Source organism: Pyrgilauda ruficollis, unplaced genomic scaffold (assembly GCF_017590135.1).
Source record: "Pyrgilauda ruficollis isolate IOZ18807 unplaced genomic scaffold, ASM1759013v1 scaffold37, whole genome shotgun sequence".
NCBI classification, from domain to species: Eukaryota; Metazoa; Chordata; class Aves; order Passeriformes; family Passeridae; genus Pyrgilauda; species Pyrgilauda ruficollis.
In genome coordinates this window covers 3,559,616-3,580,868 of record NW_024525156.1, presented here as the reverse complement: position 1 = coordinate 3,580,868, position 21,253 = coordinate 3,559,616, and the positions used below count along the sequence as shown (strand labels likewise).

At 39.2% G+C, this 21,253-nt stretch overlaps 1 protein-coding gene across 4 annotated transcripts in view; it reads left to right on the top strand.

Moving 5' to 3' along the window:
* The window catches only part of IKZF1 (IKAROS family zinc finger 1), a 68,169-nt gene that overhangs the window by 32,295 nt on the left and 14,621 nt on the right, over positions 1–21,253 (top strand). For 2 of the 4 annotated variants that reach the window (XM_041475988.1, XM_041475990.1), the window contains exons 4-7: positions 9,813–9,866; positions 11,969–12,028; positions 14,134–14,394; positions 20,312–20,479. In XM_041475988.1, the coding sequence (XP_041331922.1) occupies positions 9,813–9,866; positions 11,969–12,028; positions 14,134–14,394; positions 20,312–20,479 (543 nt within the window). The remainder of the gene's footprint in view (positions 1–9,812; positions 9,867–11,968; positions 12,029–14,133; positions 14,395–20,311; positions 20,480–21,253) is intronic. The other 2 variants (XM_041475989.1, XM_041475991.1) reach the window with 2 other exon arrangements.

Here is a 21,253-nt window from a genome sequence, read left to right as displayed (position 1 = left end):
TGTGTCACAGACTATGAGTAGCATTTTCACAAATACCTAAGCTACATAATTTTTTGGAGCTACAGCTTCTGCCTACTCCATGGTCTCTAATCTTCTTCCATGGAACGCATACCGGGAGGGTGACCAGTGCATGGCCAGATTTCAGCTTTATGAGTTAGGACACTTGAGGGGCATGTACCTGTATAAAGGAATCACTCAAAGCAGCAAAATGGCTTTTGAGTTCCCCATAGAAAGAAAGAAAGAAAGAAAGAAAGAAAGAAAGAAAGAAAGAAAGAAAGAAAGAAAGAAAGTCTTATCCCCATTTAGAAATAATTGAAAAATAAATGTGCAGATAGGGAAGTAAGGGCACATGATGGATTGAATGTCTTTCCCATGGCCACACAGGAAGTCACTAAGCTAGGAATTAAACCTAGATTTTCTCAGTCTGCATCCAGTGCCTTGCCCCCATTTCAGGCTGTAAAATTTTTTTTGTTATCAAATTCTCTGTAGGCTGAAGCAGTAGGACAGTGAGTGTGAGAATGAGAAATATTAGAGAATAAATACTATTAATAATTGGTGAGAAACTGAGAATAGTTCTGGATCAAGTATTACCCATTTCTATTGCTATATAATGTTCTCTTTTTCCAAGTTTACATCAGCATAAAAATCCCCTTGTGATATTGTTCCTTAACCAAACTGCTTGTGCCTTTCCCTATGGCTAGGATTGCAATGAAGCCCAATGCTTAGCTGTTTCCAACTGTTCTGGTTTGACAGTAAGTAACATTATGACTGGATTGGCAGAAAAGTGATTCTATTTATGCCTATTTTGCTTTACATTTCTCATCCAAAGTCAAACAGAAAAATTACATCAACTTCCCGTGGAGAACATCCATGTCTATGTTCTCTCTTACCATGCTCATTTGAGTTAACAAAACATTATTTTTATTGAACTGCTTCATGACTGAATTCTATCCTTCCAAATGCTGAACTACATCAAGAGGGGTTCCATTGAAGTGAAAACCAGACCAGGACCAGTAAAGCCAGAAGAAGGCAGGTCATGCCCCTAAAATCTGAAATAATGAAATAAGCAAAGCCCATATCTATAGTAGGTAGGATATGACAAGCTAGGCAAAATCATCACAGTCATCATAGTTCCTCTCATGTAAATGTACTGGGTATTTCACAGCTTGGTCGTTGCCAGCCCTGCAAGAACAATGCACTGTGCAAACTCTGCCCTTGTAGACTAGAGGTACTGGTGCTGTACCTGTAGGCAACTGGGAGAGCAGTAACAGCTGCAGGATGGGACATGCAGTGCAGGTCTCCAACAGTGATTCCGTCTCAGGGACTGTTACCATTCACTGGAGGATAGTGCTAACTCCTTGCTACACAGGTAGGTAGTCCCACATATCCCAAATTACATTAACTTTAGCTGAAGAAATAAACACTGCTCAAGTGGCCCAAAGGATATTTTCTAATTTACAGATAAATGGTAGAGAGAAGAGCTGAACCTGCTGATATTCTCTGTTCAAGAGTATTTCAAAGAAAGTGAAACCTTACTAAAACCCATTTCTTATCACCTCCTGACAGCCTCTTTTGTGGGGAATAGCCCCAAATGATTTTGACAGTTCTTCTAATAAGGTAGCTTTCATGCAGTGAGGAACAAATAAATATACCACAGTACACCTTTGTGTAACACTCCTGTCTTTATTTACATGCAGGATTTAACCACTATCTTCCTAAGAAACTACAAAATTCAGTTAGCCACCAGATAAGACAAAAACTGGAGCTTGACTCAAAGATTATGCATAACTGTTAGTGTTATGATCTTTATAGAGGGTCATTTCTCACGTTTTTACTTTCTGCTTAGTTCTTTGTCAGACAAATTCTTGCTGAAAAGTCCCTAAGAAATGGAAGAGTGTAAAAAGCTGGTGTTCTCACTCTGCTCTTAAAGAAGTCCATGCTCTGTTTTGTATCTATTTTGCCTGGAAATGAAGAAGAGAAAATCCTACATGTGAATCTCAAACGTTTTCTTCTCCAGCCAAGTTTCATTCTGAACAAGTGGGACACATGATCTCAGTGGAAGGACTTCCTAAGTTGTCTGCTCCATCCACTGCCAGACAGGTGGGATTGCCCAGTTAGGCAATCCCTACTCTGCTTTAGCCAATTTCCTTCTGTACTATTCCATCACTCTGTGCCCCACGGGTGCCTTCAGCAAAAAAGGCCATTGTCTAATTGTGCCTTTGATATGAAGGTAAGGAAAGGGCTGGTGGTTAGTTCAGGTTTGGAGGAGTCCAGCTGCACACAGAGAACCACAGTCTGATGCCTGTCTTAAAGTAGGTGAGAAGGGAATACATGTCAAGTGTGTGAATGTCAGAGAGGAATAGTAATCTGGAAGATTACTGGAGAAGCAAAAAAGGGCTAAATCTCTCTAATTTTTTTTCTTTTTTTTTTTTCTCTCCAAGCCACTAAGTATAATTCCTGGTCTATGGTTCCCTTTATGTCACTTCTCCATAATTCTTAGCATTTCAGTTGGGCTGCTATCTCTTGGCTGCTTCCTCTTTTCCTGCTTTCCTATATTTCATTATTTGCCGTTCTTCCTCTTAGAGTACTTTTATAACGGAGTGAGGAGGATGTGGAAATGTTACAATGTGACACACAAACTGCAGTGTCACAACTGCAGTTCTTTTGTTTCACCTCCAGAAATGCAAAGAAGCAAATCAGAGTGGAGAGTCAGGAGTGGATAGATGAGTGAAGGAAGGGAGAGATTTATAAATAGGGAAGAGAAATGACAAAAAGTCAGAAAGTTTCCAGCTTGGTAACTTGAGATAATATCTTTCCACATAGTTAATCCCAAACTGAACCATCACTGTGTTCTTGAATGCAAAGGAGAGATGCAGGCAGTACCAGTGTAGAGGCCTCCCACAATACTGCTGCAACAGAGGAGATAGAGTCATGATGTGTTTTTGAACTTACCTGTAGAGATGAAAGCTGAGCAGAGATCTAGACCTGTATTGTGCACAGTTATTAAAACTATCCTTTCAAAACAACAGACAAACAAATAATAGAACCTCAAAAGAAAAACTGTTCTTAGGGCCGATGTCTGTATGTGAAGTAAATCTTTGGAAGGTAACATGGTTGAAAATGAGATGCTGTAGCTTTTTTGAGATATCAGGCAGCTGGAAAAACTCACTCTCAAGGATTTTTTCCAGCTGCTTCCTAGGGCACCCATTAGTTAGAGGAGCTTCTCCTCTTTCTCTTCTCTTCTCCTCTCCTCTCCTCTCCTCTCCTCTCCTCTCCTCCACTAGAGAACCTTTCAACTTGAGCGAATTAAAGTTACATCATAGCAACTGGTGTAGAAGTTCATCCAAACTTCTAGACCATGACAGATGCTAAGGAGATAAACAACTGTGGGTAGGGAGGAAATATGTCCAGACTGCTCTTTGCGGAAGGAGTTAGAGGAACAGTAGGTAAAGGTTTCCTGTTAAGCCAAGGGGACAAGGGGGAAGCTGTAGTACCTTCTCAGCTATGGCTGCAGTTAGACTCAAGTTTCACAGCATTCTCAGTGTGGGTTTACTTTTTCTCTACCCCGCCCAGCACCCCACCATGGGAAGCTCAGGTTGTCTTAAAAATCTGAATATCACTAAAATTCAAAGAGATTTAAGCTCCCAGATAATTTTGATACTTCAGAATTGCTCTCCACTGCAACACAGTTGCTTCCAGTCTGTGGTGCTGCAGTGGACCAAGGATTTCAGAGTCTCCCTCTGCTGCAGATTGGAAAGCAATAACTGAACCATTTCTGGGATTTGAAATGCCAGTACAGGTCCTTTGTATTAACTACTGCAGTACTGATCAAGTTACAGGTTATAACAAACAGAGTTTGTGAAGAGGTAACAAATTCCTGCTTGCACATGCATGTTAAACAGATGAAGCTTCTGAGGTGACTGGATGCCCAAGATTCAGATACAGAGCTTGAGACAGTGGTCTGATTTCTTAGTGGATCAGCATTTTCCAGAGTGATCTGTTTTCAGATAATCTAGTTTCATTAGTATCTGAAGTTGGGGTGCCTCAAAACATTAGCTGATTTTTAAAAATCTTTTCTGATAGACAGGTGTTTAAGGAATTGGAAGGCTTATTGAAATGAGTGGAAGAGTGTTTGAACGCTAGTTAGACCTCATTGGATTATTCTGTTCTGTACCTCATCCACAAATAAAGCTTTTGATGGGATAATTTCTGTCACCTGAATTATATAAGTTTCTGATGTTCATAATAATCAGTTTTGGGCTCCTTGTCACAATTTAGTTGGGAAATTGGAACTATTGGAAAATATTCAGTTTAAAAACTATTATTTTGAAAGACTTGTCACTTGAAGCTCTGCCAGCAAGGTGTTGGCTTGGATGATTTGTTGTTCTCTAAAAGTTTAGAAAATGTTTGCATTTTGATGTAAGATATCCTGTATGGTTATTGTGACTGTCAGAAGATGGTGATCTTGACTGTGTATACAGTGAATTTCAAACGTCAGATTACTGATTCAACAGAGGTAAAATAATTTTAAAACACCTTTTACACTCACCAGCCTTAGACATTGCTGAAGAATTGTTCAGAGTTTGAGGAAGCTGCACCTGAGTGGATTGCCTTTCTCTTCTGGAAGCATGGTGATACCTGCACCAGAAACTCAGCTAAATTTCAACTCTGCAGCATAGTTACTTTCTGGTTTTGGAGACAAACTTCAGGAATAGGGACTCCTGAATCCAGTGGTTTCAAATCACAGATGAGGTGTGGTTGCAGAACAGAGTTAGGAAGTTCAGCTAGGATGCTGTAATATCTTTTATACATAAAATTATTTAGTCTTAACGCCTAACATATTTTTTCCACATCTTTCTGAGAAACTCATCTCTTTAAAATATTATCTCCTTCATCATTTGCAGATAGCTAGTGGAATCTAGGTTTTTCTCTTAACACTGCACTCAAAGATCCAAGAAAACAGTATTTGACTTTACAGTTGTTGTATGCCTCACAGAAGAGGCATCCAATGTCAGGGATGACTTATCATAGCCACAGTGTGGTTAAGGATGGATTCTGTTTAGGAAAGGAAAGGTGTGCTTGTTTTTCCTGAGGTAAAAGCAAGAAAACTGCAAGCATGGAAAATGATATAGAAGTGAGGAAAGACAAGAAGTCTCTTAAAAATATGCACTAAACTGAGTTTGTAGATTTTCAGAATAATCCAGATCTCTGAGTGCTTGCGAGTTTGCCAGCATCATTTGGGGTTTCTTGCCATTTCAACATAGAGGACTGATTGCCAGAGAGGGAGGACAGGTTGCTGTAGCAAAGCATTGTCTGTGATACACAGTGGGAAAGAATTGATATTGTCCCAACATTTTTCCGCTCAGGGGCTATCAGGTATGTCCATATTCAGAGAATTTATTTAACATTTCTGTAGAAAAATATTTGCCTCTTCCCCAGAAGATGTAGATTAGGATTTCTTTTTTTCTGGAAGGTTGAGTATACTCTAATCAAATAAACAGCAGTTTAGATTGCAAAACTTTCTCATGCTATTTCTAAAATCCAAAAAGAAGAATCTTCAATAGCATCTGGAAAAATAACTGAGCACTCAGGGTTAACAAACCTAAAACAGGCTTCATAATTGAGCATCAACTTCTTTGCACAGTCCTCAGAGAGAACATCTATTTATCACTCATAAAGTGATGACTGTATTTTATTTGCGTTAGTCTAAAATAAGCTTTCGATATCCCTGGGGTTTTTTTCCCCTGTGTCATATGAGGGAGGCACAGAAGACTCTGCTCAGCAATTTGTTTTGAAAGTAGGCAAGATAATAAAATTTTCATAGTGTATTCCCTCCCAAGTGCTGAAATGGCTGGGTTCCTCCCCATTTCATCCTCTGACCTCTTCTCAAAAGAGGACATTGACAGTGCACAGCTTTGGCACGACACACAAAGGCACCTCCCCAAACCTAAACACAGCTGCTTGGTCTAAATTTAGATCTACTGACCCTTTGATAGCTATGGTGAACTATGTACATTGGTGAAAAATGTTACTCAAGGCATCATCATGGTAGCTGAATGGTCCCTGGAAAAGTCCCTGTGTCCGTTCACTGATAGTGAAGGCACAGCACATTGTTAACATGCATGCCCTTGTTAACACGGATGGACTTGCAAGGGCCTGCCCTGAGACAGGGTAGCTCTGTGCCACTCTAGGCACAAAAGTAAGGATATGCAAGCAGCTTACTGAGTTGGTACATGAAAAGGGGAGAGTTTGCAAAAAAAGGGCTAACTTTGCATTCAGGGCAAAGCAAACCTAAGTTCTCTGAAGGAATATCCAAAATAGTTCATCTCCCTGCTTTCCCTGAACCACAGAACCAAGGGCACTTCATTGCTGCCAAGTGGTAGTTTTGTTCTTCAGGGCAGCGACTTTTGCCTTCATCTGGTACCTGACCAATACCCTCTGTGCATATTCAGATTTCACAGGCTTTTCTCTTGGTCAAGCAAGCTTAAACTCCCCTTCTAACTACAGGCCACATTTTTTATATGTAACTGATCACCTTGTCTGTTTTTAATCGTGTTTCTACACTTTTTAAGACCTTTGCCATGTTAAGGGATGCCCATAGTAAGTCCCAGAAGAGCCTAGCTGTTTCTTCCATCTTCTGGAGCTTCTGGTCTGCCTGTTGAATCTCAATATAGTCATTGCTCTTCTCCAAAACACTAATCTTTGCAGGTGCATACTCCTTTCATGTTCTCCCAGCTACATGTGCCACTGCCTTTAGCTAGAGTTTTGTTGCATTAGTTGAAGATGGGTCAACACTCACTAAACGTGCTTTGTGGAAGGATTATAGAAGGGAAAAGCCTTATAAATGTTAGGTTATCATATATCTGAGGCTTTGCTGTTCCTGGATAACTGTTGCTGTGTGGGGAAGAGCATAAGCTGCAATGATTGCGCCTGTAGTCTTGTTGGAGAAAGCAGCTTTGGAGGTTCCAGTCTCAGGACATGGGCATGTGTGTTCACAGACACACCTGTGTGAGCTGAGAATGTTTTCAAGTATGGTAGTTTTTTTACATTACTGTTGTGCATTGTTACTTAAGGTTACTTTGCTTTTTAAAAATTTTCTGCTAAGGGCCCTTTTACTACTCCCTCATCCTTTAATGCCCATATTTAAAAAATTAGGTGAAAGCAGAAGAGACAAAAGATTTGAGAATGAAAAGTGCTATTATTACTATCATTTGTCAGCAAATTTTTCTATCGAGTTTGAAAGTGTTCCCAGCTTACTTCTCAAAGCAGAGAAGTATCAATAAAGCCTGTTACCAGCAAACCTGCAGCAGTTCCCTCAGCTTCTCCATCATGCAGCCAGTAAAAGATGCAGATGTATTTCCAATCTAGGAAGCATGGATTACACATACATGTAGAACTTGAGAAACAGTTTAAGTATGGCATTTCCTGACAGTGGTCTTTCTCTTGTCTTTAAAGTCTAGTTTAACTTGTAGTTCAGACGATGAACATCAAACAGTCAGGTAGTTAACTGTCCTTTAGAAAAACAACTTGAATCCAGTACAAAATGTATCAGGAAGTGTCACAACAAAGACAAGAAATATTAACTAGACCAGCCCCTTGGTTTGGTTACAGATCATTTCCTACTGAAACACAAATTTAGGCAAGTGTATAAAAGGCACATATCTTCAAGTGTATATTTAAGGGCATTATTTGAATCTGTCTTTAACCAATGCACCTTTACTTGTCCTTTAGAAAATTCCTCAGGTAGCTAACAGGAGGCTGCTGGGAGAATGTACAATGGAGCAAAAGCCACTTTTTCTACCTAGAGAGAACATACTTTTGTTCACTTGTTTGATTCCGTACAGTTTGATTTCACTGCAGCCCCTAGAAAAATATGTTGATGTGTTTTGCAATGCAGTGAAGCACAGTTCCCTGCTCCTTTCTGCTGAGGACAGGCTGTGCATGCCGACAGGCACTGGTGCTGGCTCACGGGGTGGGCACCTCCCCCAGACAGCAGTAGGGAGAAGTTGCAGTCATGGGTAATGACATGGGTGGAGTTCCTCACACCAGTTGTCCCATGGGAGATAGCTTATCTGTGGACGCCTGTGTTTCTGGAATAATATCCATTTGATTGAAAGCCAGAATTAGAGTACGGAAGAAATTGGCTGCCAAGGGCTGATTGGCACTTGGAGTTAAAGGAAGCAGCATGGACCCCGCAGTGAGGATCTCCTTATCCATCAGCACCAGCCTCTCTACCTGAAGGTGTGTCCCAGCAGTTCCTGCTACTACTCTTCCTTCTGTTATTTTTGTTTCCCTTTGAAAATGCCCTCTAACTTTCAGCATTTTACACAGAGACACACCACAAATGCTTGATTAGCACTGCCAAGGTAGTGCTTATGTAGAAAGGAGGGAGCAGAAGAGTAATTTTTAAGAGCACTTGGGTGCACCTGCTTTTTCTGTAGCTAAATAACCATTTAGTTTGAACAGTCCCATCTCTGTTCTGTTGTGCCATCAGAATTAGACTGAAGAGCTCAAGGCATTGCATCATGATTCCTCTGCCCAGACCTTTTGTTGTCATTTTTCACACCCACACGATGATTCTTGTTGCTTTAGAGCTCATAAGGGAAAGAAACTATTAATGGAAACATAATTTAACTTAAAGAATTGGTCATCATTGTTTGTTGTCAAGTCTGGCTGGGGAATAATGACTCCTTAAATATTCTGTGGAAAGACAACTTTCATTTCTGAGGATGGCATCCTACACAGTGCAGTGTTATTGTCAGGTGAGAAAAGAGCTGATGCCACAGTAAATGACCATGATATAAAAAGGAAAGGGAGAAGGATTTCAGTGCATAAAATCAAGTGCTAAAATTTTTGTATGCTGTTACAAAACAGAATAGCTGTTGTGTCTTGTATCAGAAATAACAGGTGGGATTGCTGACAATATTGTTTTCTGAGTACCTATGTAAACGAGATGAGATCCTGTGTGCATTTATTGATACATGTTGGCATGATGAGGTGATTTATTTTGGCCTGATAAGTGGGGCTTCTTCATCTTATTCTGCCTTTTTAGCAACATTTTCTATTTTTTGATAGAAAGGATGGTGTTAATTTTTTTTTCTCACCATTACAGTGATAAGCTACTGTTCAAATCAGTCAGGTGGGACTGCTGGTTGAATAGTTGTGGTGTGTTCATGAGAACTCCTGGATTTTAAAGCTATGATTTAATCAACTATCAACTAATATCAACAAAATACTTCCGACTTATCTTGGAATAAAAAGTGAGCCATGTAAACAAAAAATTACAGGCACCCAAACTATTTGCAGACACTTAAAGAGAAATCTCTCTCTGCTCTTGGCTACAAAGTACAAACAAGACATTGCAAGACACAAACCCAAATTATTTGGATTGTTTTCAAATAAAGTCTAAAGGATAAGTTCTTAAAGGCACATATATGCCACAAGATACAGTTTAGTACTTACTTGGATAAAAGGTCAAATCCCATTAAAAATCAAAGAACTCTATTGTTTAAATGCCTCAGAAGCTTCAGTGTGATTTGTCTTTGTCTGCTACTCTTTAAATACCTTTGTTAGCCAGGTCTTAATGCTTTTTACTTCTTTAAAAATCCCATTGGAGAACAGTATGACTTGGAAGGTGAATGCCCCCTTCCAAACTGAATTATGGCCCAGGTACTGAGACCTATACCATTGCCAAACTCTCAAAAAACTGAAAGCATTTTACAGCAGGGAGGGATTCTCATAGCTAAAAAATAAGGTAAATTGGCAGTGGATTGTAAACAAATTACTAATTGTTCCATGCATCTTTTTTCCAGCTGCCTATTTCTCTGTCCTTCGAAAGCCACCCTCTACGTCCAGTTTCCCAGGAGGTCTGTTTGGTTTCTCCTTTCTGCTTGCTATCAACTCTTTCACCCATTGCAAAATGCCTCCCTTCCATCTCCACATTGCTCAGCTCTTCCCAGGGAAGCGTGACGCTGTCTGCTCTCACACCATCCTGCTCTCGTGACTTCCCCGGCCCAAGTGTGATGTGGAGCCAGCAATGCTGCTCTTCAGTGATAAATTATATCACCACCTCTCTCCCCTTTGACATATCAATTTTTTTTTTTTTTTTGCAAAACTTGAGTAAATCACCTTTAGCCATAGAATATTGAACAGATGTTTTAACATTAATTTCAAATGCTCTTCAGAAAATCCCAAGTGAAGTTTCCAGTAAACATAAGAGACCACAAGGGATCCAGTGACTGCCCTGCTTTTGGGTAATTTTTCCACACTCTGGATAGGTAAAAAAGAGTGGGGGAAATCTATCAGCTCAGTGACATCAAAAATTCTGCACTCCTTCCATAGAAAAAAAGGTTTGTATTAAACACCCCTGAATTGTGATAATGTGTACAAAGGGAATAAAATACCAAGCCTTTTAAAGTCACCTCCAACCAAATTGAAGTAAATTAATTAATGAGTAATTTCTTAATGGTGTTAGAAGAGCCAATGAGAAACTATTACCATTAGTTATTTTAAAGCTAATTAATAAATGCATATGTGTGTACATAGCTATGGATGTGTACAGAAATTATTTCTGCAAAAACTCTATTGGGTAACACTTTCAGAAACTGGTACAAAGTCTGAGTACATTCTTAATCAGTGCACATGACAAACATGGTTTACAGGTATTTTTCACATTGTAGTTGCTCCTTAAGTGATTTCTCCACTATATCAAGGGAGGAACAAGAATCACTCTCACAAAAGCAGAAAACACTGATGGTTTTTATTTCCAGTATAAGCCTCCAAGGGAAAATAAAAAAAAAAAAAAAGAAAGCATACCCTGCCTTCCCTATTATTTAGATTTAATAAAAGTCCTTAGCATTTTTACTGGAGTGATTTCTCTCTCCCTTTGTGTCTCCTGCATCAGTGGGACTCTTTTCACTAGTTCTTGTATTGCAGACAGATTCACAAGAAGTACTAAGTTTGAACAGGGAGAGATTTTTTTTGTTAATTAGACAGATAAAATTTCTGTGAGGACCCAGGGTGAGTCAGGTGCCCTCAATGTCCACCATCTCTCACTGGCAAAGTGAACTCTGCACGTGAACTGAACCCCTGCCATGAGCTGCACTGCCAAATGGATGCACATCCTGGGTACTCAGCCTGGTCTGCAAAGGGACATTCATTGAGCAGTACAGCTGCAGCAGTCCAGGACATAGCTGTGGAGAGCTTTAGTGAATATTGACTGGATCAATATCCCTGTCACTGCTTATGTTGAGTAATGAACTCCAGCATTACCTGTATCAGCATGCCCAATGGCATGGTAATTTGTATGTGGCTACTTATAATATGCAGGGTTTAATATATTTGGACAACTGTTCTTTGTAAATACCTTGTGAGGACAAGCCTTAGAAGTACAAACCAAAAATATGCCAATATACATAATAAAAAATACATAAATATGTAAACCTGAACTCCCTCTTCTTCCATTGCATAAGACCAGCAGGTGTAAGAGGAAAACAACACAATTTCACTTTTTATAACTGCAAAGACTAGAAACAAGGATGTGTAAGAGATTTCTGTCACAGAAAGAGGGCATATTGGCAAAAAATAATTTCTGAGGAAGCTGCACTGTAGGGTCCTGCCTTGACCCTTTTGAGACAAGAGTTAGCAAGAGTTCCTCTTTACTTCAGCAGGAATTACTGCACAAGCAAGGGGATTACCCAAGAGCTTCTAGAAAACATGATAAAACTTGTTGGCTGCTTTGGAAGAAAAGGGCATTTTCGCAAATGGGAATTGTTCTAGACGAGTCAGGATTCCCCTGCCAGCTGTCCTTCTCCTGTTCCTCCTTCATCCTAAACTGCTTATGTTGCTTCTGTGATGATAGTTTTGTCTTTCTCCTAGGTATTTATCTTATAGCAATAGTGCCATCTTCTTTTACATTTACTGCTAGCAGTACCACAAACCAGCATCCTGTTTGCCTTCTTTATTGCAGCTGCATACGGGGCAGAAGGCTTTAGGGACTTTCATGCAATAATTCCCAAATCTTTTTCCAGTAAGTATACTGAAACTCAATTCACTACAGAGCATTTCCATCTAGTTCCTACTTTTATGATTTTTTGTTTGTGTCATTTCATTTCTGAGTAATGTATGTTTGTCTGCATGCACTTAAGTAGTTTGATCTTTTTGTTTTGTTCATGTGTATTTTGTTTTAATGTAATAGAAAATCTGCTTAAAAAGCCACCTTCTCCAAATCCCTGGCAGGCAAGGAGCCCATAATTGTTTAGGAAAAATACATATTTATTATTCTTATAACTGAAAGGAAAAAAAAATTACATGTAAATTGTGGAAAATCTTGTCATGTACTCAAGCCAAATATTTCTATTACTTCCATTTGCCTTGGTGAAAACAGCAGTATGAGGTTGTATTCCATTCAATTTGCAGAATCAGTTCTGTTTAATCAGTCATGCCATCTTTTTAAGTCATTGTTTGGCTATTGGTTTGTTTTTGGTTTTTTTTGGTTTTTTTTTTGTTTTTTTTTTTGGTTTTTTTGTATATCACTAAATTATTCCCCCATTTAGAACATACATTTTAAAGGAAAACTGCTATTTATGATATGCACTTATTCTGCTTTGCATATGATTTCTATTAACAATGCAATACTTGAAAAAACTTTAAAATACCTAGATTGGTAGACTTTTTAAAAGGTGTCCAGTCAAGCAGTATTCATAAATGTGAAGATCTTTAGGCTTCTGTTTCCCAGTAGGATTTTGAATCAGATACTCTTGTCAGTTACATCCATGCAGTCCTTCTGGGACACCTGTGATGTTGCAGGATGTATCAGAGAAGAGCTTGGACATACTGTCATTTTCAAAAGAATATCAAAGTCTTTCAATTTCTTGAGGTAATTATTGCCTGTAGCTTTTTGTTATCACATTGCTATACCATCACTTTTCAATGAGGTTACCATAAAACTGTTGTTCCACAGAAGGAAAAGACCTGGACTTTATTGGGTGAAACAGATCCCTCATATTTTTAGCTACCTACTGAAGTAAACTCCTTTTTTTGGGGTAGGTTGGGATGAAGGTAGATGAGGTTTTACTGTATGGAAAGTAAGATTTTGGGCAATAAAATGATCTTTTTCAACCTAATGAAGAAGTATTTTTTCACCAAAATCACCAGACTAGAAAAGAGGGAAATAACAGCAAAGATTATTTTTTTTCTACATGATACATCATACAATCCTGTGGAGAGAAGAGGAATGAATACTGGCATGAAGTTGTCTGAATCTTGACCCTTTTCCTTAATGTTGAAGTTTGATGTGTTCATATCACATCCAATTTACTAGCCTCTATATTATCACATGTTGTAAGGCTATGGCAAATTCACCTAAGTTCTTATTCTGGCTGCAAGAAATTGCCACCTATGGGATTACAATGTAAAGCATTTATCCACTAAAGTCGTAATAGTTTTTCCAGCCACCTTTTCTTTAATTGGTTTTCAATCATGACTTCTGATTCTAGTAATTGTCTCCAGTTACTCAGCAATCCTAATTTTGCTGTCCTAGAAACACAACTGTCACTCTTATAATTTCCTTAAATTCTTCCTTCCATCCTTCTCTACCCTGCTTTCTTTATCAGTGTTTGTACTCTGCTTTCCCATTGTTGTTGCTTATCCCGTATAACTGCAAACCAAAAATTTGGAATCAGTACAACCCTTGGAATCTTCCTGCCAAGTGGAGAATGTTGCATTTTCTGTTCATTTGTATCCATTGAGTTGAGTTACTTACTTTGACAATTGTTTTGGACAAATCTCTATGAAGTGGCTTAATTTTAACTTTCATTCCAATTAGCCTGATTGTCAGAATGAAAGCTAGAAATGCAAAAATCTCAAGGCGACCGAGAAACAGACTTGTAATATTGTTTGGGTTCTCAGCTCCCTGGATGCTGTGTGTTTGTTTTACTGATATTCACTATTCATTGCTCCATGTGTTACAAACACATCACATTGCCCATAGAATTATAGCTGAGGTCACAGCATTTGTTATTTAGTGATATTGTACCTGCTGTTTAGAAGTTAACTCCTTTCATGTGATTGTTTCTTTGCCACATTATTTGTTCTGTAACCAAACTGAGTGGCATCCTGTATTGTTTCTTTCAGCCGGTAATATTAAAATAGAGACTCAGAGTGATGAAGAGAATGGGCGTGCCTGTGAAATGAATGGGGAAGAATGTGCAGAGGATTTACGAATGCTTGATGCCGCAGGAGAGAAAATGAATGGCTCACACAATGGCCCAGGCAGCAAGGCTTTGTCAGGAGTTGGAGGCATTCGACTTCCTAACGGAAAGCTAAAATGTGATATCTGTGGGATAATTTGCATCGGTCCCAATGTGCTCATGGTTCACAAACGAAGCCACACTGGTAAGGCCTGACGTAGTTTTTGCTGTAATTGACAAGAACTGGCCACATATTAGTAACTAAGGCTTATATTCTGTATCATGCACGTGTTGCCTCTTCTAAGGTAATGCAGCAGTGGTGAGCCTTTGGAACTCAGTTATTTTGGTACATTCTTTTAGCCTGCAGGTGAGACTTATTCATGGAACTCCATCTGTTGGACTAGAAGTTGTGCTGTTTGTTTGATTTGAAACAATAGATAAATAAATAAATAAATAAAACTGAAAAATCAAATTTAAAAGAAAAGTAAAGAAGTCTTGTTTAATTTCTAAGAAATTTCTGAGAACTGATGAAGAAAAACCTATTTGTAGCTAACTCTGAAATTAACCCAGTTGTAATGTTTCCAGCAAAACAGCAAAGCTCATTATGGATCAGTGATTATAAAAGTGATTGGAAAAATACCTATTAAGAGAACTGTATTGACAGACTTAGTCAAAAAATACATTTCATGTCCAGTATTTCATTAAGTAAAAACAAGTATTGTCACAGGTCAAATGTGCACTAAAGTGTTTCCACTGGGGCACTAAAAGAAACATGTAAAGATTTTGTGTTCCAGAGGGATGGCTTTTCATTATACAGTGCTGTGAATATTCTTTTCTCAATTTTCTGATTCTGATTAGTCTCAAAAAGGGCCAAAGATGAAGAGGCTGAAACAAATGAAAAAGTAAACAGTGAGTCTCACCTTGCCTGATATAAGATGTCTGAAAATTAGTCTTCCAATCTAAACTTTAATGTCATTCATAGCTAAAAGAGAAGAACTGAAATGTACTGTTATTTCACAGAAGTTGCTTTGAAAATAAATTTGGGAATTGGCATTTTTATATGAATATTCCAATGAGAGGGAATTTTAAAATATTTTTAAGGTAAGAATTGATCTATCTTATAGTTACATTTGACTGAAATAGTTGTGCCAATAAACACATAAATACTTTCTTCCTCCATATCCTCACAGTCTTGCTTAAATAACTTTCTCAGAGTTACTAAGTAGTGAGATTAACAAAATGCTTTCAGAGTTAAAATGGAGAGGATTCATGAAAAGCCCCGCAGTGTGTTCCATTGCCCTCAGTGTTACTGTCTGCAACAGGAACTGTGCCTGTTCAAGCTATGGAAGCATGAGATCTGTTAGAGTAACATGGGTTAGCCACATTTAGAAGCAATGCTGTTACACTGCCTGCTTCAAAGTACTCTTCAATTCTATGTGATAAATCCCTCTGTCAGGGAAGAGCTGACAATTATTGGAAAAGCCACAACTAGTACTCAGAAGAGAGGCTGTAGCCTACTTCCAAGACATAACAAAGTACTTAATGATTTCCTTTCCTTTCCTTTCCTTTCCTTTCCTTTCCTTTCCTTTCCTTTCCTTTCCTTTCCTTTCCTTTCCTTTCCTTTCCTTTCCTTTCCTTTCCTTTCCTTTCCTTTCCTTTCCTTTCCTTTCCTTTCCTTTCCTTTCCTTTCCTTTCCTTTCCTTTCCTTTCCTTTCCTTTCCTTTCCTTTCCTTTCCTTTCCTTTCCTTTCCTTTCCTTTCCTTTCCTTTCCTTTCCTTTCCTTTCCTTTCCTTTCCTTTCCTTTCTCCTTGCCTTGCCTTGCCTTGCCTTGCCTTTTCAATATGGTCCTTTAAAAATTGATAAAATGAACACATAAAATGTGTGTATGTGAGGCCTTTTAAACAGACCCATGGGCTGAAGAGGATGCTATAGTGGTTGAAACAATATGTTGCAACTTGAAATGCACTTAGAGGTAGAAGGTTTTGTGCTTGTTTAAGCAGACTGCTCTTTTGTTAAAAAAACCCCACTGTTACTGGACCAGGTCCCTAAGGGTCCATGGCAGTGTTTGCACCAGGGCTAAGTGGCCTGTGTGAGAACACACCTGACTTTAGGGAGGTGATGGGCACAACTGCCTTTGTTTCTCATGAGATCCTTGGTACCCAGCCCGCTGTCTCTGAGCATGAGCTGGGCTGCCTGGTCCCTGTGACAATATCCCCAGGGGCCACCTCACTGGGTGCCAGGTCATTTCCCCCACACAGACCTTCAGCTCCCCGAACTTCTTGCCTGGCAAAGAGACCTATTTGCCTGCCAAGGATGCTTGGGGTGCTACCACACAAAGATTGTCATGTGAAGCCTTCTTCACCCTTCGCAGAGCTCTTCCCTTGCCAACTAGACGCTCTTTTTAATAAGGGATTATAGTTCAAGCCTACAGCAGAAGCACCCCACAAGAGGCACTTTGCTCAGGACAGCCCTCTTCTTTTACACTCAATAAAACTAAAGGGTGTGAAGTTTTGTGCCTGGGTCCTTCCATGGAAAGAATGCCTTTGCTTTACATCCTGTCTCATCCTCAGCTCCTCTCCTGAGCAGCCTCTTTGAATGAGCTCAGGTAGTTTTTCAGGGGCTGGCAAAGGAGTGGAAGTTCAGAGCTGGTAGTTTAAATTAAAGGGATGTCATGGGGAAACAGTGGTGACTGCTTTTCCTTTCAGCTGTGCTGTGAAAATTAAAGTCGAAATGGGATATACTATTACAGACATTTAACTGACTGTGCTGAAGCCCATTTCAATACATGTCTGGTGAAGGAATAAGCCTCACAAATGAATTACTTTGCTGCTAATTCATGTAAAACCTGCATATACAGTGAGGTTTTCTTAAATAAATATTTGATAAGTGAACAAAACTCTAGCACACTAAAGTGCCAAAATAAAATGACTCCCTGACCTGATAAAAGACGTAATTGTTTTTAATGAATACACCTGCCAAGTGCAGATATGCGGAGCAGCACCTGACATTTCTGCCCTCTCCTGTCTGCAGGCAGCTGTAGAGCACTGACTGCTTCCTAGTGCCTTACCTGTTGCTTACAGCTGCAGAGCAAATCCCAACTCACAGATGCCCAATTCTTCTCACTCTCTTTCCCTTTCAGCACATTCATTTTCTCCAGCTTGTCACTGTCTTGTTTGGTGTTTAAGAAAAAGGAGATCTTGAGAGGAGAAAGAAATTCTTGTTCCTTGATGCTGAAACCTCAGGGTATATTCAGGGTTCTCTTGCTCACTGTGCATATATCTGCATATTCATGCATATCTGTGTATGTGTGTGCAGACATGTATATATTGCCTCTTTATATGTACACTAAGTTATGTCAACAGTTAGTTCACTTACATCTTGTTACTTGGTTCTGAATGTCTCAAATTTATTTAGAAAGAGAGCTCTGTAGATCTCTGAGTGTTAGGTGATCTTGTCATTGTTTAAGAAATTAGAAATATTTTAATTAAGATTATAAGTATTCTTCACTGAATAAGTGGTCCAGGGCCCAAGCTCCTACGAAGGCTTGCAAATCACTGCCCTGGTGATAATGGTTGATTGAATTCAGGGTCCCACTGCAGTTTTTGTTCCTGGGCCTATATTTGGTCATGACTACATGCCCAGGACAGGTATGTACTGCTCAGACCTGGAAAAACCAATACACTGCTTAGACTGTTTGGGGAAAAAAAAAAACAGTCATTACGTATTTTTTTCTTTTCCATCCTTTTCCATCTTCATTTTTGGAGGTATCACCACACCCAGTAACCTTCCATCAGTGACTGTCAGCATCCTGGCAGGTCTGGGAGTTTTGTTGATCTCAATAAAGGAGGCACCCCAGTAATTGTAGCACAGATAGCTGAGGGCCAGCCAAGCTACATTTAGCTTCACGGTCTTTTTGTGACAATGTTGTTCTCCTTCTACAGCAGCATAAGTTCAGGCTTCCTTGCATCTGATCCCACTCTAATTTCTGTAGAAGTATTGGGCATGCAGCAGTCTTGTTTGAAATGCTCCATCCATCTTTTCCACCTAGTACAAGTCTTCACCCTGTGATTGGGAGAGCTGTAGGCTATAGATACATTGCATTCTTACTTTGCTTTACATTTAATTTCTGGAGTACTTTTATGATTCTTGTTTTGTCTTCTTACAATCCTCTGAGTAAAAATAACAGAAATTAATGCTAGAAAAGCTGCTTAGTAAGAATTACCTATTTCTTCTGAATATGTCCCCCTTGCTGAGCTGACTTCTTCCATTTACTGTTTCAGTCCATTTCTGAAAAACACTTTCTGCACTAACTGCCCCAAAGATTAAGAAGTAGAGAGACACTTAGCTGTTTTCTCTTCTCCCTAACCATACCATGCATGGCTTATGAAGTACATTTCAAAGTCCTGTAAGGCTTATGCTGGCATTTTTGCATGCCACCCCAGCTGAACCAGATGCGGGTGTAGTTTAGATGAACAGAGCTACTTGATGGACAAAGAAAGTGAGCTCATTTGGCTTTACAGGCACTATGCCACTGCACTTGAAACTGACCAATGAACATTTTGCCATAGAGGGGATTCATGCGGCTGTTTGCTGAATGCTAAAGCTGCCAGCCCTGATGGCAGAGTTTTCATGTTTTTGGGTTGGGACAGTGCTGCTGTCTAATTGATCTTCAGCTGTTCTGGTGCATTACCCAGAAGTCAAAAATGATCATGCTGCACATATATGGACATAAAAGGTCATCCTAGGAATCCAAAATGATATATGATGTTTAAGTGAGAAAGAAGAAAGAAATTGTTTTTGTTTTTCTTTCTTTTAGTATTTTAACTTCAGCACTGAAATATTAAATACAATGTTATTGTTGCACAAAAAAAAAAAAAAAAACAAAAAAAAACCCTAAGAACAGGTCATCTTTGGGGTCTTTCTAATGTTGATGCACTATAATTACTACAACAGATTGAACTGATGCCTTAAAGAAACAAAATTCAGCAAATGTCTTTTAAAGGCTAGTTTGACTTAGTTGAGGACTCTACAGAAACAGGCATGCAGGAGCAGTTCTTGCTGATAGAATGCTCTTACGTATAATTTTTCTGTTTTTCTTATCTGGTAAAACTGGAAACGTATTTTATTTCCAGTGATTTCAGAAAAGGCCTCATCAATCTTAAATTAAAAAAAAAAAAACGTACAAGAAGAAAAAACAAAAAAAAAACCCACCCAAACTAATAAAGTATGTTGATTTTAAACAACACTAAAAAGGAACAGCAGACATATTAATTTTTGCAAAGGCTTTGATTCACTTCCTTGATAACAGGCACCAGTTTAGACAAATCAAGTCTGCATCTCTTCAAGTTTTTCCCCATCTGTCCAAATTGTAAACCATCAGAGCCTGTTTGTGCAGCTCCTCTGTTCATACCTTACCTATAGAAGGGTTGGAACTTAGACATGGAAGTACAGGGCTTCCTTTGCAGTGTCTTAACTTCTGTGATTTTACTCTCTAGCTTTCTCTCTTTTCTCTGTCTCTTTCCTGATTTGGCTGCTTAGGGACAGACAGGTAATGGAGAAGAAATTGAAAGGGAAAATACAGGGAAAATGTAAATGAAAAGAAGTTATTATAACTGTTATAATGAAGTGCCTTTCATTTAAATATAAGAATGTAACGCTGAAATGAACTTGTGATCCTGAAATGCATTTTTAATGAGTTTCCTTTTTATTTTGCTGCTTCAGTGGCATATTTTAAAGACCCTTTGAAAAAAGCCACATTAAAAACCCCACCAAATGCCACAACATGCAAAATTGGATATTGGTTTATTCCAAAACTGCTGATCAGGAAGAGTGGCTCTTCAACACAAAATGTTGCAGTCACTTTATTTAAATGAGTTTGAATTTGCATTGTGATGTGCCATTCTGATTTAGAAAAAAAAAATTAGATTTTCAGATCAAATTGACCCAGCCAGTGAAGCATTAAGAAACTGGCAGGTTTAGTCTGAAAGCCTCATGTTATATCAAACCTGCAGCCGGTGGAAGTCACAGAGCAGCAGTGAGAAAACAACTTTCTCCCTGAAATCTTTCTCTTGTTACCGCATAAGATTTTTTTGTTCTCACATATTTTCTCCTTCTTCCCATAGGAGAACGCCCTTTCCAATGCAATCAGTGTGGAGCCTCCTTTACCCAGAAGGGTAACCTCCTGCGCCACATAAAGCTGCACTCAGGTGAAAAGCCCTTCAAGTGTCACCTGTGTAACTATGCTTGCCGCCGCAGGGATGCCCTCACCGGACACCTGAGGACTCACTCTGGTAAGTAAAGGTTTGGGAATAACCAGGGCTGCTTATCACCATACCTGCTGAGGAGATGGGGGTGGCCACCAATCCTGAGAACTCTTCTCACCCTGAGTAGCCCCATCTTGGGGTTAACCAAGCTGTGAGCTGGCCACAGCATGTTAGCAGCAAAGAAATGACTAAACACACCTCACACTCACGACCCTTCACCAGAAGAACTGGGTTTTTTCCCATACTTCTTGGCTGATTCAAAGTTTCTGTATTAGAGTTTCATCTTACGAGCCCCGTGTGAGTAATCCATTTCATGGAAGTACGAACTTGACTTAAGTAGATGAATGTTTTAGGGTTAGAGTTAATATAAAGTTGAAACACAGTCTTGTATTCATCTTCAGCCTAAGGAGTGAATACTGCTAGCAGTGAATACTGCTAGCATTTAGCAGGAGTTATTTGTTGCACGTTGTTATTGCAAGTACTTTGAAAGAGAGACTGGGGACAAGGCAGAGGGTGGGAGAAAGAAAGAAAGAAAGAAAGATAATCATCTTCCACAAAAGAGGACACTCATGGAGTTTTTCAGTGTCTGTCTCAACAGTAATATAGAGATATGAATAAATATTTTTGAATAGCTGCACTTTCCCATTACCATGAACATCTCATTGTTTGACAGAAGCCACAGACACATACCTTCTGTGAAGTAAAACCAATTTAGCACATTTAAAGTGCCTTTAAAAGCAGAGTGCCATCTCGTCTAGTTCCCCAAGCTAAGCTGCAAATGCAAATTGCTATTTGGATGGG